Genomic DNA, 13016 nt, shown 5'->3' on the forward strand with positions numbered 1-13016 from the left:
ACAAAAATGGAATATTCATCCTCGTCCCCATTGCTCCTGGCTTTCAGGGCCAAGAGATTGAGTCTATTTCTGGCTATTTTGAAGTAAGACCAGTTTTTCTTTCCATCCCAGACTTGTGCCACCCCTTAAATGAGAGAATAATGGCCCTTTGGCTGAGGGATCATTTGATTGCAGGAAGCAGAAAGGCCACTCAAGCTAGCCCAGATAAAAAAGAAGTTTATTATAAGAAATTAGGACTATATCCCCAAATCCAAAGATTTGATTATAGTATACAGTGTGATAAGATCTTTTCTGGGGCAAAGCCTGGGAACCCGAAACCATTCTGGAACCAAAGCTGTGGTCCTAGACTCAATGCCTCTGGCAGTTTCATTCCAACTTCTCACTATAAACCAGTTCGACCCACTTCCTCAGTGTACAGTGCTCCAAAGCAGTCACCCCCGCTGGATGACTCCTTAGTTCTCCTAGGTCTATTACCTTATGAGAACAAAGACTTTGACCGTCTGACTATAGTCCCCTAGACACAACTCTAGATTCCTGAGAGGGGCTATTTGATTGGCCCAAGTTGAGCCAGATGTCCACTCTAGTCCCATCAGCTAATGCTGAGGGGATAGGCTTACAAAGTGTGCCATCTAGTTTGCAGGACTGTAGAAGTCCATTCTGAGACACAGGCAGAGTGAGGGTCTCTAAAAAGATGTCAGGCAAATACAGATTAGCAGCCTGATATGTCTGCCTGAAATCCATGAACCCAACCCACTGGCTATTCAGGTATTCCAGCAGGGCTCACTCCCATCTCCTTTTGTACTTTTATAGATTTTGTAGATTTTTTAAAAAAAATTTTTGTAGGTTTTAAGAATATATTTAGGTACAATTTAAGGAATAAAAATAGAAGAAATATGGGATCCCTGGGTGGCGCAGCAGCTTGGCGCCTGCCTTTGGCCCAGGGCGCGATCCTGGAGACCTGGGATCGAATCCCACATCGGGCTCCCGGTGCATGGAGCCTGCTTCTCCCTCTGCCTATGTCTCTGACTCTCTCTCTCTGTGACTATCATAAATAAATAAAAAAACTTAAAAAAAAAAATAGAAGAAATACCCACCCAACTTAAATAGAACATGCAAAGAAGATATACAAATAAGCACATGGAAAAATGTGCAACATCACTGATCATTAGGCAAATGAAACTCAAAACCACAACAACATACGGCCTCATACCCATTAGGATACTAGTATTAGAAAATCCAGAAAAATTGGGACACCTGGGTGGCTCAGCTGTTGAGCGTCTGCCTTTAGCTTAGGGCATGATCCTGAAGTCATGGGATCGAGTCCCATATCAGGATCCCTGCATAAAGTCTGCTTCTCCCTCTGTCTATGTCTCTGCCTCTCTCTGTCTCTCAAGAATAAATAAATAAAATCTTTAAAAAGAAAAAAAGAAAACCCAGAAAAATAACAGGTATTGGCAAGGGTCTGGGGAACTTAAAATTTTTGCTCACTGTTGGCAGGGCTGTAAAATACTTCAGCCACTACAGAAAACATTATGATATTTCCTCAAGAAATTAAAAATAGGATCGCCATACGATAGAAGCAGTTTCACTTCTAAGGATATACCTGAAGAATTGACAGCAGAGATTCAGAGAGATACTTGCACATTGTCAAAAATAAAGCCAGATACTAAACTGGTAAGGATAGATTTTAATTAGTAATAACTATTGAAATAGGGAACAGTCCAGGGTGAACTGAACTCCCAATTTGTACAGAGGTACCTGGGCGTTTTAAAAGAGAATGAGCGGGATGGGGGTGCCTGAGTGGTTCAGCAAGTTGAACATCTGCCTTCAGCTCAGGTCATGATTGAAGGACCCTCATGGGGCTCCCTGCTCCAAGAGGAGCCTACTTCTCCCTCTCCTTCTGCCTGCTACTCCCCCTGCATGTGCTCTCTCTCTTCCTCTGTCAAATGAACAAATAAAATCTTTTTTAAATAAAACAATAAAGAGAGAATGAGGGAATAGGGTGGTAGATGAGCATGGTCTCTGTAGTCTGGGAAATGACAAAAAAAGGAAGGTGGTGGGGGTTGGTCCATGTGAAACCGATCTGGGTTTGTTAACTAGGGCTTATCAAAGTTAGGCTCCTACCTTCCCCCAGATACTGAGAGAAAAGGGCCCTACCTTCTGGTGTTGGCTACAAAAAAACAGTAAGAAAAAGATAGGAAGAAGAGACATTTTTCTTTCCCCTGAACAATGTAGGTCCGTTTCTCATTTGATCGCCCTTTGTTTATTAAGGACTGGCTGAACCATCTGTTGAGACTTGGTAAAAGAGGATATTTGCTGGATGACTTGAGCAATCAGGCAAATAATGAGGAGCATCTCTATGGAAACAAAGAGAAAACAAAGGCTAATGGTGGGAGCAGACTATAAACCCAGTTTCTGAGTCCAGAGGGTGGGCAGTCACTTGAGAAGACACTGAACTCCAGCATCTTTACACAGTGGTATGAGGACAGCAGTGGCAATCTGATAGATTTCTCGTTTTATAGTTTGAATGTTGGTAATGACAGCGTAGACTTCCATGTCACAGCCATAGCTGCTTCCCATGAGCAGAGCATGGAAGGCAAAGGAGTTGTGGTGGACTTTTTGAGTAGCCCACGTGGCAGCAAGTCCAGGCACAAAAGTCGCCCACTCGTAACTTGTAGTGATGAGTTCTTTGATATTTACATCAAGTCGTCTGGTCTTATCATACAGGGCATTTTCAGATACCAGAGGGAAGGGTGACCACAATAAAACCCGATTCCCAGAAAGGATCAGGTTTTAGTTCTCACTGATGGCAAGTCAGGAGGGAAGGAGAAAAATAGGAAACAGCACTTTGGGGAGTAGTAGCCGGATATTGAAGGAAACTAGGAGAATTAAAAATTTGCTAAGAGCTAAAAAGAAAAGAAAAGAAAAAGAATTTGCTAAGGGCTGACAAAATGTGTAAGATGGCAGGATCCAGTTCAGTTTACAGGAAGATAAAATCTCAGGACTAGATTCTGGTGTATAGACTTTTCCACTGTCATAAAATTTCTATATACAGTCACCCCCCTTTGTAATCAAAGGTTATCAAGGTAGGAATAGTTTTGTTTACAAAATAATTTTAGTTGCATTAAAGTTGGCCTAATTGTTTACATAAATGCATTGAGAATGGTAATCAGCCATACAAACCCTTGTTAAGTTTTCTTTATGGAAATTTTTTTTTTTAAGATTTTATTTATTTATTCATGAGAGACACAGAGAGAGAGAGGCAAAGACACAGGCAGAGGGAGAAGCAGACTCCATCCATGCAGGGAGCCGGATGTGGGACTCGATCCTGGGACTCCAGGATCCCTCCCTGGGCCAAAGGCAGGCTCCAAACCACTAAGCCACCCAGGGATCCCCTTATGGAAGTTTTTATAAAGAATCTCAGATTGGACTTTAAAAGGCCCTCAATGAGGGGCGCCTGGGTGGCTCAGTCAGTTAAACACCTCACTCTTGATCTCAGCTCAGGTCTTGATCCCAGGGTCATGAGTTCAAGCCCTGCATAGAGCATGAAGCCCACTTAAAAAAAAAAAAAAAAAAAACCTTCTCAATGCTAGGAAGTCAAACCAAGATTTTGCCATCAGATATGACCTGCACTACCTATAGATTTGGACCTCTTCTCAAGGTGCCCCAAAACATCCTAAATATCTTGGGCCTGCAAGGGAATGATCTTCTTTACTCACCTGTAAGGATGGGAAGTCTATAAGCCAGGTGGCAACCCGGTTTTTTCCAAGAGGGCTTTGTAAGTTTTGGCACCATAAAGTTGACCTAACTTCCTTAAAATTGTCTGTTCTGTCTGATTTTATGCATCATTTTGGTCATATAACAAATATTTTAATTTATGTCCTATCGATTTTTGCTAAGCATATGCAAATAGCTATATTGCCTTGAAAATAAGAACATCTGGGGTGCCTGGGTGGCTCAGTCGATTAAACATCTACCTTAACCTCAGGTCATGATCCCAGGGTCCTGGGATCCAAGTGGGGCTCCCTGCTCAACTGGGAGCCTGCTTCTCCCTCTCCCCACTGCTGTGTGTGCTCTCTCTTCCTCTCTTTCTAATAAGTAAGTAAATAAAATCTTTTTTAAAAAAAAGAATATTCAATAATAGTTTCAGAGTTTTTTGGAGAATCAGGCAGGGAGAAAAGATAAATGTTTCCATTTTGTTTACAAAAGTAAAACTTATTTCTTAAGGTCCACATATTAGTGAAATTATATGATATTTATCTTTCTGTGATTGACTTATTTCACTTAGCATTATACTCTCTAGCTCCACCCACATCATTGTAAATGGCAATATTTCATTCTTTTTTACAGTAAATATTCCAGTGTATATGTATATATAGAGAGGATCACAACCCAAGCCGAAGGCAGATGAGAAGATATATATATCTTCTCTATCCATTCATCAGTGGGTGGACATTTGGACTGTTTCCATAATTTGCTATTGTAGATAATGCTGCTGTAAACATTGGGGTGCATGTATCCCTTCAAATTATTTTTGTATTCTTTGGGCAAATACCTAGTAGTGCAATTCCTAGATTATAAGGTAGTTCTATTTTTAACTTTTTGAGGAACCTCCATATGTTTTCCAGAGTGGCTGTACCAGTTTGCGTTTAAGAAACAAAACAAACGTGGGGCACCTGGGTGTCTCAGTTGGTTAAGTGTCTCACTTTGGCATAGGTCATGATATTAGGATCCTGGAATTGAGCTCCTCCCTCCCTCCACCCCATCAGACTCCCTGCTGAGTGGGGACTCTGCTTCTTCCTCTTCTTCTATCCCTCCCCCTGTTCATGCTCTCTCTCTCTCTTTCCAATAAATAAATAAAATCTAAAAAATAAAATAAAATAAAAAAAGCAAAGGCACCTGGGTGGTGCAGTTGGTTAAGCCTCCAACTCTTGGTTTCATCCCACATCATGATCTCAGTGTCGTGAGATAGAGTCCCCTTGGGCTCCATACTCAGCCTGGACTTTGCTTGGGATTCTCTCTCCCTCTCCTTCCGCCCCTCTCACTTGTGCTCGCTCTCAGTCTCTCTCTAAAATAAATACATAAATCTTAAAAAAAGGGGGGGTATAAAGAAACAAAACAATCATGGGGTGGGGGGCAAACCAAGAAACAGACATTTAACAATAGAGAAACTGATGGTTAACCAGCCAGGAGGTAAGTAGGGGGATGGGTTAAACAGGTGATGGGGATTTAAGGAGTGCACTTGGGATGAGCATCGGGTGTTGTATGGAAGTGTTGAATCACTAAATCATACACCTGAAACTAATATTACACTGTTAACTGGAATTTCAATTAAAAATAAATATATAAATACTTTTTTTTTATTTAAGTAAAACTTACTAGATTGTTGTGGCATGAACCCACTGGCTTTTTCATTCAAATTTTGGAAATTGTAACTTAGTTTATTGTTTTGATCTCAAGGTTATTTAAGCAATGCCATCAGAAGCCTGTACCTGGTACAGTCCTTTTTCATGGGTCTCTAAGACAGTCCCTTTTTTTTAAGCACACATATTCTGGCATGTAGCTGGTTGCAGGAGCTTTTAGGAAAGCATCAGAGTAGAACAACAACTATCTGTGGATAGCAAAAGATAAAATAACCACAATTAAAGATCTGATGAGGGACACCTGAGTGGCTCAGTGGCTGAGTGTCTGCCTTTGGCTCAGGTCGTGATCCCGGGGGTCCCACATTGGGCTCCCTACATGGAGCCTGCTTCTCTCTCTGCCTGTGTCTCTGCCTCTCTCTGTGTCTCTCATGAATAAATAAATAAAATCTTTAAAAAAAAATAAAGATCTGATGAAAGTTATAAAAATAATTAAGATTGTCAAGGAAATTTGGTGGTTTCTGTGACAGAATAGTTTAACATAATAACTAGACTAATAACATAATACCAGGCCATATTGTAGTGAAGGCATTGATAAATTTCTAGGAACTTTATAATATTTCTGAAATAATAACATTTTACCCATACAAATATAACCTAGAGAAGATTAAATATCTCTTCTTTGACAGTGCTTCCCATGCAACGTAATCAAATAAACCTAATTAGTTTAACAGCTCTCTTTTAAGAAAGTAAGAGAACAAATCCTATGAGGTTTTCTAGAGATCCTCTCAGAAAATTCAAAGTTAGTTTGAAGTTAGGAAGTCTTTATTTAGAATTTGATTTTGGGAAGTTGTCCAAAATGTCAAATGCTTTAAATATTTAATTAAATAGGATCATAGGTCATTGTGAAACAATAACTCAGTTATCCATTTAACCAATGTGGTGATAAAAAAACTTCAAAGGCAGATACAGGAGATAACATGAAAAATGAAGAACCTTAGTTCTGAATAGTGAGAAGTCTTTATTCTCTTAAGTAATGAAAGATATGATAAAGACAACATGAAGCGCAGGAAATTATTTTGATAAGACATAGAATGTATATTACCTAGGCAGATTACTCAAAAGGTAAAGAAAAATCTTTTACAGTCTTTTATTAAGACCAGATCAATAATCAAAAAAAACTTTGTCATTTTAACACAGGAAACCAAACTCTGGTTTTGTCAGTATACTATTTAGATCAAAGTTCATTTCAAGGGGCACCAGGGTGGCTCAGTGGTTGAGTGTCTGTCATCAGCTCTGGTTGTAATCCTGGGATCAAGTTCCATGTCAGGTGGCCTGCAGGGAGCCTGCTTTTCCCTCTGCCTATATCTCTGCCTCTCTCTGTGTGTCTCTCGATAAATAAATGGAATCTTAAAAAAAAAAAAAAAAGTTCATTTCAAGAGGCGCCTGGCTGGCTCAGTCAGTGGAATGTATGACTCTTGATCTCAGGATTGTGAGATCATTGGGTATAGAGATTACTTAAAAAATAATAATATTAAAATCTTTTTTAAAAATTAAAAAAATAGGGATGCCTGGATGCTTCTGGCTTCAGCTCAGGACCTGATCCCAGAGTTCTGGGATTGAGTCTCCATCAGGCTCCCTTCAGGGAGCCTCCCTTCTCCCTCTGTCTGTGTCTCTGCCTCTCTCTCTGTATCTCTCGTGAATAAATAATATCTTTAAAAAATAAAAAAATTTTAAAAATTGAAATTAAAAAATAATCTTAGTCAGCTTTGACCTCACATAAAATTCCTTTCCACAAACCTACCACTCTCAATATCTATTCATGTTTGGTTCTATTCTTTCCCTCTTTCACATTTTACTTTAGGACAAAATTACTCTTTTTTATTTTTATTTTTTTTTAAAGATTTTATTTATTTATTCATGATAGTCACAGAGAGAGAGAGAAAGAGAGAGAGGCAGAGACACAGGCAGAGGGAGAAGCAGGCTCCATGCAGGGAGCCCGACGTGGGATTCGATCCCAGGTCTCCAGGATCGCGCCCTGGGCCAAAGGCAGGCGCCAAACCGCTGCGCCACCCAGGGATCCCTCTTTTTTATTTTTTATCTTAACAGAAATATACTCTTCATTCTTTTTTTTTGTTTAAAATCTTATTTATTTGAGAGAGAGAGACAGAAATAGTGACAGTACAAGCGAGGAGAGAGAGAAACAGGCTCCCAACTGAGCAGAGAGCCTGACACAGGGCTTGATCCCAGAACCATAGGATCACAACCCAAGCCAAAGGCAGATGACCAACCAACTGAGCTACCTAACTTGTAGTCTCATTTTTTTATGTATTGATTATAAATTTTGACCATTAGTAACCTTTATTTTACAGAGAAAACTAGGAAGTAGACAATTGAAAACTATAATACACCAGTATTCTGTAGTAGATAAGCAGATTTTATGAGTTTACCATCTTCATAAGCTATAGAGGTATATGCTTCCTACAATACAAGTTTTTTTAAGGTGGCAAGAACATGTTGATTAAGAGACCCAAGATCCTGCTGAGTGAAGTAAGTCAGTCAGAGAAGGACAAACATATGTTCTCATTCATTTGGGGAATATAAATAATAGTGAAAGGGAATATAAGGGAAGGGAGAAGAAATGTGTGGGAAATATCAGAAAGGGAGACAGAACGTAAAGACTCCTAACTGGGAAACGAACTAGGGGTGGTAGAAGAGGAGGAGGGCGGGGGGTGGGAGTGAATGGGTGATGGGCACTGGGGGTTATTCTGTATGTTGGTAAATTGAACACCAATAAAAAATAAAAAAAAAAAAAAAAAGAAATTAAAAAAAATTTAAATTGGGCAATACAGGAAATGTTATTTAGACATTACAATTACTTTTTAAAATAAATAACTCTAGATACATCATAAAAAAAAAGAGTCCCAAGATCCTTGATCTCTTGGACCATATAAAAATAAATAGCTAAAAGTGTATCAACTTAAACTTTTGCTTAATAGTGAATATTTCAACACTTTATCTTATTTAGAGATTATTTATATATTTAATGACTATTATTTAACTTAGCTTACCATGACTCTAAGGTTCCAAGTTGCCAAAAATACTTTGGAAATTATTTTTAGGCAGCATATTATAAAACATAATTATTGTCATTATAAATAAAGCTTGTCAAAAAATTTTTTAAAAATAAAAAAAAAGTTTGTCAGGATGATTTGAGTAATATCAAATTTACCATCTCTATAATCTTAAACATCTAATAAGTATAATATTAGGTTATTAGACTAGTAAGTCCAAGGACAATTAAAATGTATGTTTGCATTACAATTTAATGTTAACAACTCTGAAAACATACCTACTTTATTAAACCAACAAACTAAACTAGTCTTATTTACCAAAGATTTATACAAGTATGTGACAATGAAAAATATTTGAGTTGGGTCCTATATTTCTGGAAGTTTTAGGAAGACTTAATTTATGTGTGAACTTATTTCTCTCTAAGACAATCAGGATACAACTCTTTGAAGGGATTTTATAAATTAATTTGGTAATACCATTGGGAGATAGGGAAATATATATACAAATCAGACATACATCCATAAATGTACAGGCAGACACAAATACAGATTTCACAGCTTTCTTTTCTTTTCTTTTCTTTTCTTTTCTTTTCTTTTCTTTTTTTTTTTTTTAAGATTTTATTTATTTATCCATGAGAGGCACAGAGAGAGAGGCAGAGACACAGGCAGAGAGAGAAGTAGGCTCCATGCAGGGAGCCCGATGTAGGACTTGATCCCGGGCCTCCAGGATCACGTCCCGGGCCGAAGGCAGGCACTAAACCACTGAGCCATCCAGGGGCCCCCAGATTTCACAGTTTTCATTTTAAAACTTTATCTGTGGGACACCTGGGTGGCTCAGCAGTTGAGCACCTTCCTTTGTCTCAGGGCATGATCACGGGGTTCCGGTATCTAGTCCTACATCGGGGTCCCTGCGGGGAGCCTGCTTCTCTCTCTGCCTGTGTCTCTGCCTCTCTCTCTGTCTCATAAATAAATAAAATATCTTAAAAATAATAAAATAAAAAATAAAACTTTATCTGTAAATCAGACTGGCTACGTTGGTCAATAGAGTTAGTTTTATTCTTGCTGGGAAGGAAGCCTCACCTTAATGTCTCTGTTTATTTCAGATGATTTGGAAAAAGCCAAGGAAATGTTAACAAAGATGAGATACTTTTCAAATGTAGAAGAAAAAATCAAGTTAAAGAAGATTTCCCTCTAATGATTACTAGTTTAAAAGTTTCAAAAATAAAGTTCTTGTCTATTTCTTTTCTGGCTTCTGCTAATTGAGATTAGAGATGCTTTCACCGCTTCTACCATCCGAGAAGCATTAATGGATGACGAAGTTTATCATGCCAGAGGAAACACAGTGTAGCCAGAGCTTGGGTGGTCAGTTCTTTGTGTGATACTTGATACAACATGCTCCCCATCCTGGCCGGTTAAAGGAAGTGGGGATGGGCCCAACCTGAGGCCCTGGAGAAGGCATTGTCAAACTTACTGCAAAGAGCCAGATAGTAAATGCATTAGGCTTTGTGGCCCATACCACCTCTGTTCTAACTACTCAACTCTGTCATTGTAGCTCTTTGTTTACAAAACAGCAGTGGGCTGGATTTGGCCCAGGGTTTGCCAGCCTTTGCCACAGAACCATATAGTCTCTCACGGTGGGCCTTTCACTAGTATCTGTGTTAGTATAGTCTTCAGGGCATTCAGTTTAGTAACCATACAAAGCTGCCTAAGGATCTCTTAGGCCTACATAAATGTAGATAAAGATTATTAAGAATTAGCCTGGTGGGGCACCTGGGTGGTCCAGTTGCTTAAGCTTTTGACTTTGACTCGGGTCACAATCACAGGGTCCTGGGATTGAGCCCTGTGCCGGGCTCAGTGAGGAGTCTGTTTCTCTCTCTCCCTCTTCCTCTGTCCCTGTCCTAGCTCATGCTCCCTCTCTCTCAAATAAATAAAATCTTAAAAAAAAAAAAAAAAAAAAAAAAAGTGATGCTAAACACCAGCCCCGTTTCCAGCTCTTTTTTTTTTTTTCCCAATCCCAATTTCTCTGGATAGTTGACACTGTCCTCACCATTTCCATGCTCCTCTAACCTAGTCCAAAGAACAACCCCCATTTATCCTTCTAGATCTTTGAAATTCAGATTAAGTTCTTGATTCATATCCAGAAGGGAGGAAAAAATGCCTCTTTTAAGTCTCTGGATCAAGGAAATTAAAACAGAAAATTCTGTTTAAGAAATTCCAAGAGAGGGGCCACCTGGCTGTCTCAGTTGGGGCATGTGACTCTTGATCTCAGGGTTTTGAGTTCGAGCCCTACAATGCATGTAGAGATTACTAAAAAGAGGAAAGAAAGAAAGAAAGAAAAAGAGAGAAAGAAAGAAAGAAAGAAAGAAAGAAAGAAAGAAAGAAAGAAAGAAAGAAAGAAAGAGAAAGAAAAGAAAGAAAGAGAAAGAAAGGAAGGAAGGAAGAAAGAAAAAGAAAGAAAAAGAAAGAAAGAAAGAAAGAAAGAGAAAGAAAGAAAGAAAGGAAAGAAAGAAAGAAAGAAAGAAAGAAAAAAGAAAGAAAGAAAGAAAGAAAGAAAGAAAGAAAGAAAGAAAGAAAGAAAGAAAAGAAAGAAAGAAAGAAAAGAAAGAAAGAGGATCCCTGGGTGGCGCAGTGGTTTGGTGCCTGCCTTTGGCCCAGGGCATGATCCTGGAGACCCGGGATTGAATCCCACATCGGGCTCCTGGTGCATGGAGCCTGCTTCTCCCTCTGCCTATGTCTCTGCCTCTCTCTCTCTCTCACTGTGTGCCTATCATAAATAAATAAAATAAATTTAACAAAAAAAAAAAAGAAAGAAAGAAAGAAAGAAAGAAAGAAAGAAAGAAAGAAAGAAAGAAAGAAAGAAAGAAGAAAGAAAGAGATTCCAGGGCAGCCCTGGTGGCTCAGCGGTTTAGCGCTGCCTTCAGCCCAGGGCCTGATCCTGGAGACCTGGGATCGAGTCCCATGTCGGGCTGCCTGCATGGAGCCTGCTTCTGCCTCTTTCTGTGTCTCTACCTCTTTCTCTCTCTCTGTCTCTCATAAATAAATAAATAAAATCTAAAAAAAAAAAAAAAGAAAGAGATTCCAAGAAATAACTCTTAGCATTGCTTGTTTATAATTGAAAAATCAGAGTTGTGAACCAAGGTTTAACTCCTAGTGCTTAAAACTGCAGCTCCTTTGGGTCCTCCCTCATCCTAGTCTAAGAATTTATCTTGTGAATCCTGATCCTGTTCTACGCAATTTGTTAACATTTTAGGATTTATACATCTTCGGAAGGCAAATTAACTACAGCAGCTGTCTGGCTTAATGGTATTTAGGAATATTAGACAATCACAACTCTCTTACATTTTACAAGGAGAATGAGTTATTTGTCTAAAAACACACAGGGAGGGCAGCCCGGTGGCTCAGCCGGTTTAGCGCTGCCTTTAGCCCAGGGCATGATTCTGGAGACCCAGGACCGAGTCCCACATCAGCCTCCCTGCATGGAGCCTGCTTCTCCCTCTGCCTGTGGTCTCTGCCTCTGTGTGTCTCTCATGAATAAATACATAAAATCTTTTAAAAAGGGGGCGGGGGGGGGGGGTAGAGTCTCTAAGTAAACAATTACAATGCAAGCAAATGTCCTGATTAAATTGGGTGCTTCTGCAAAGAAATAGGAGATGAAAGTAGTGTTTGAAAATACTTCTGCAGACAATCTTCATTCCTTCTTCAGACTAATGACCAGGGACCAAAACAATCTGACCACAAAAAGAAATCAGATAAACATTTTTGGAGGAACTTCAAAGAAACTTTTCCCTTACCTGTTGCTATTAGCTGGAAAGGCCACTGGGCATCCCAGCTAACTACTTCTGACTTAGGGGATATATAAAAAAGACTTTTTTTTTTTAATTCGTGAGAAACACAGAGAGAGAGGCAGAGACATAGGCAGAGGGAGAAGCAGGCTCCTCATGGGGAGCCCAATGCGGGACTCCATCCCAGGACCCCAGGACCACGACCGGAGCCAAAGGCAGACACAACCACTGAGCCATCCAGGTGCCCCTAAAAAAGGCTTTATTTCTGAGTCAGTATAATTACTTTTGTTTGAGGTGGGGGTTGTTTTTGTTTTTGTTTTTGTTTCTCCCTTCACTCTTTCAAATTCTTTTCCTGTTAGGGTAAATTCCAAGTTTAGTTAGACTTCTAAATCCAGGACCCTTTGCATGTGTTCTCTGTCAAAGCCCTATGGGGAGGTAGGCTTCCAGACATCTGCCCAGGTTAGCGTTAGCAGCTCTATTTGGACTAAAGTTTTGTTTTGTTTTTTTAAGTTTATTATTTTTTAAGTTTATTTAAGTAATCTTTACACCCAACATAGGGCTGGAACTCACAACCCCAAGATCAAGCATCACATGCACTTCTGAAGGAGCCAGCCAGGCACCCCTGAAGTAAAATTTCTGACCGAGTGAAGCAAACTGAGCGCTCACCTCCCTCCCCACATCATTCCCAATATAGAAAAAAATTATCAGAACAAATAAGATAAATATCTCTCTCTTTTTTTTTTAAGATTTTATTTATTCAGGCAGCCCGGGTAGACTCAGTGGTTTAGCGCCGCCTTCAG

At 39.4% G+C, this 13016-nt stretch overlaps 2 protein-coding genes across 9 annotated transcripts in view; one reads left to right on the plus strand and one right to left on the minus strand.

The window, feature by feature from the left end:
- The window catches only part of CHEK2 (checkpoint kinase 2), a 93823-nt gene that overhangs the window by 58194 nt on the left and 22613 nt on the right, over positions 1-13016 (minus strand). The window lies entirely within an intron of this gene.
- The window catches only part of HSCB (HscB mitochondrial iron-sulfur cluster cochaperone), a 39054-nt gene that overhangs the window by 6915 nt on the left and 19123 nt on the right, over positions 1-13016 (plus strand). Inside the window, exon 6 of one of the 5 annotated variants that reach the window (XM_077874185.1) lies at positions 12774-12868. The exons of 3 other annotated variants lie outside the window; for them this stretch is intronic. In XM_077874185.1, the coding sequence (XP_077730311.1) occupies positions 12774-12847 (74 nt within the window). In that variant the 3' untranslated portion in view covers positions 12848-12868. Of the gene's footprint in view, positions 1-9537; positions 9677-12773; positions 12869-13016 lie in introns of those variants that run through there. One more of the 5 variants, XM_077874184.1, reaches the window with a different exon arrangement.

This window comes from Canis aureus, chromosome 27, assembly GCF_053574225.1.
Source record: "Canis aureus isolate CA01 chromosome 27, VMU_Caureus_v.1.0, whole genome shotgun sequence".
In the NCBI taxonomy this organism is placed as follows: Eukaryota; Metazoa; Chordata; class Mammalia; order Carnivora; family Canidae; genus Canis; species Canis aureus.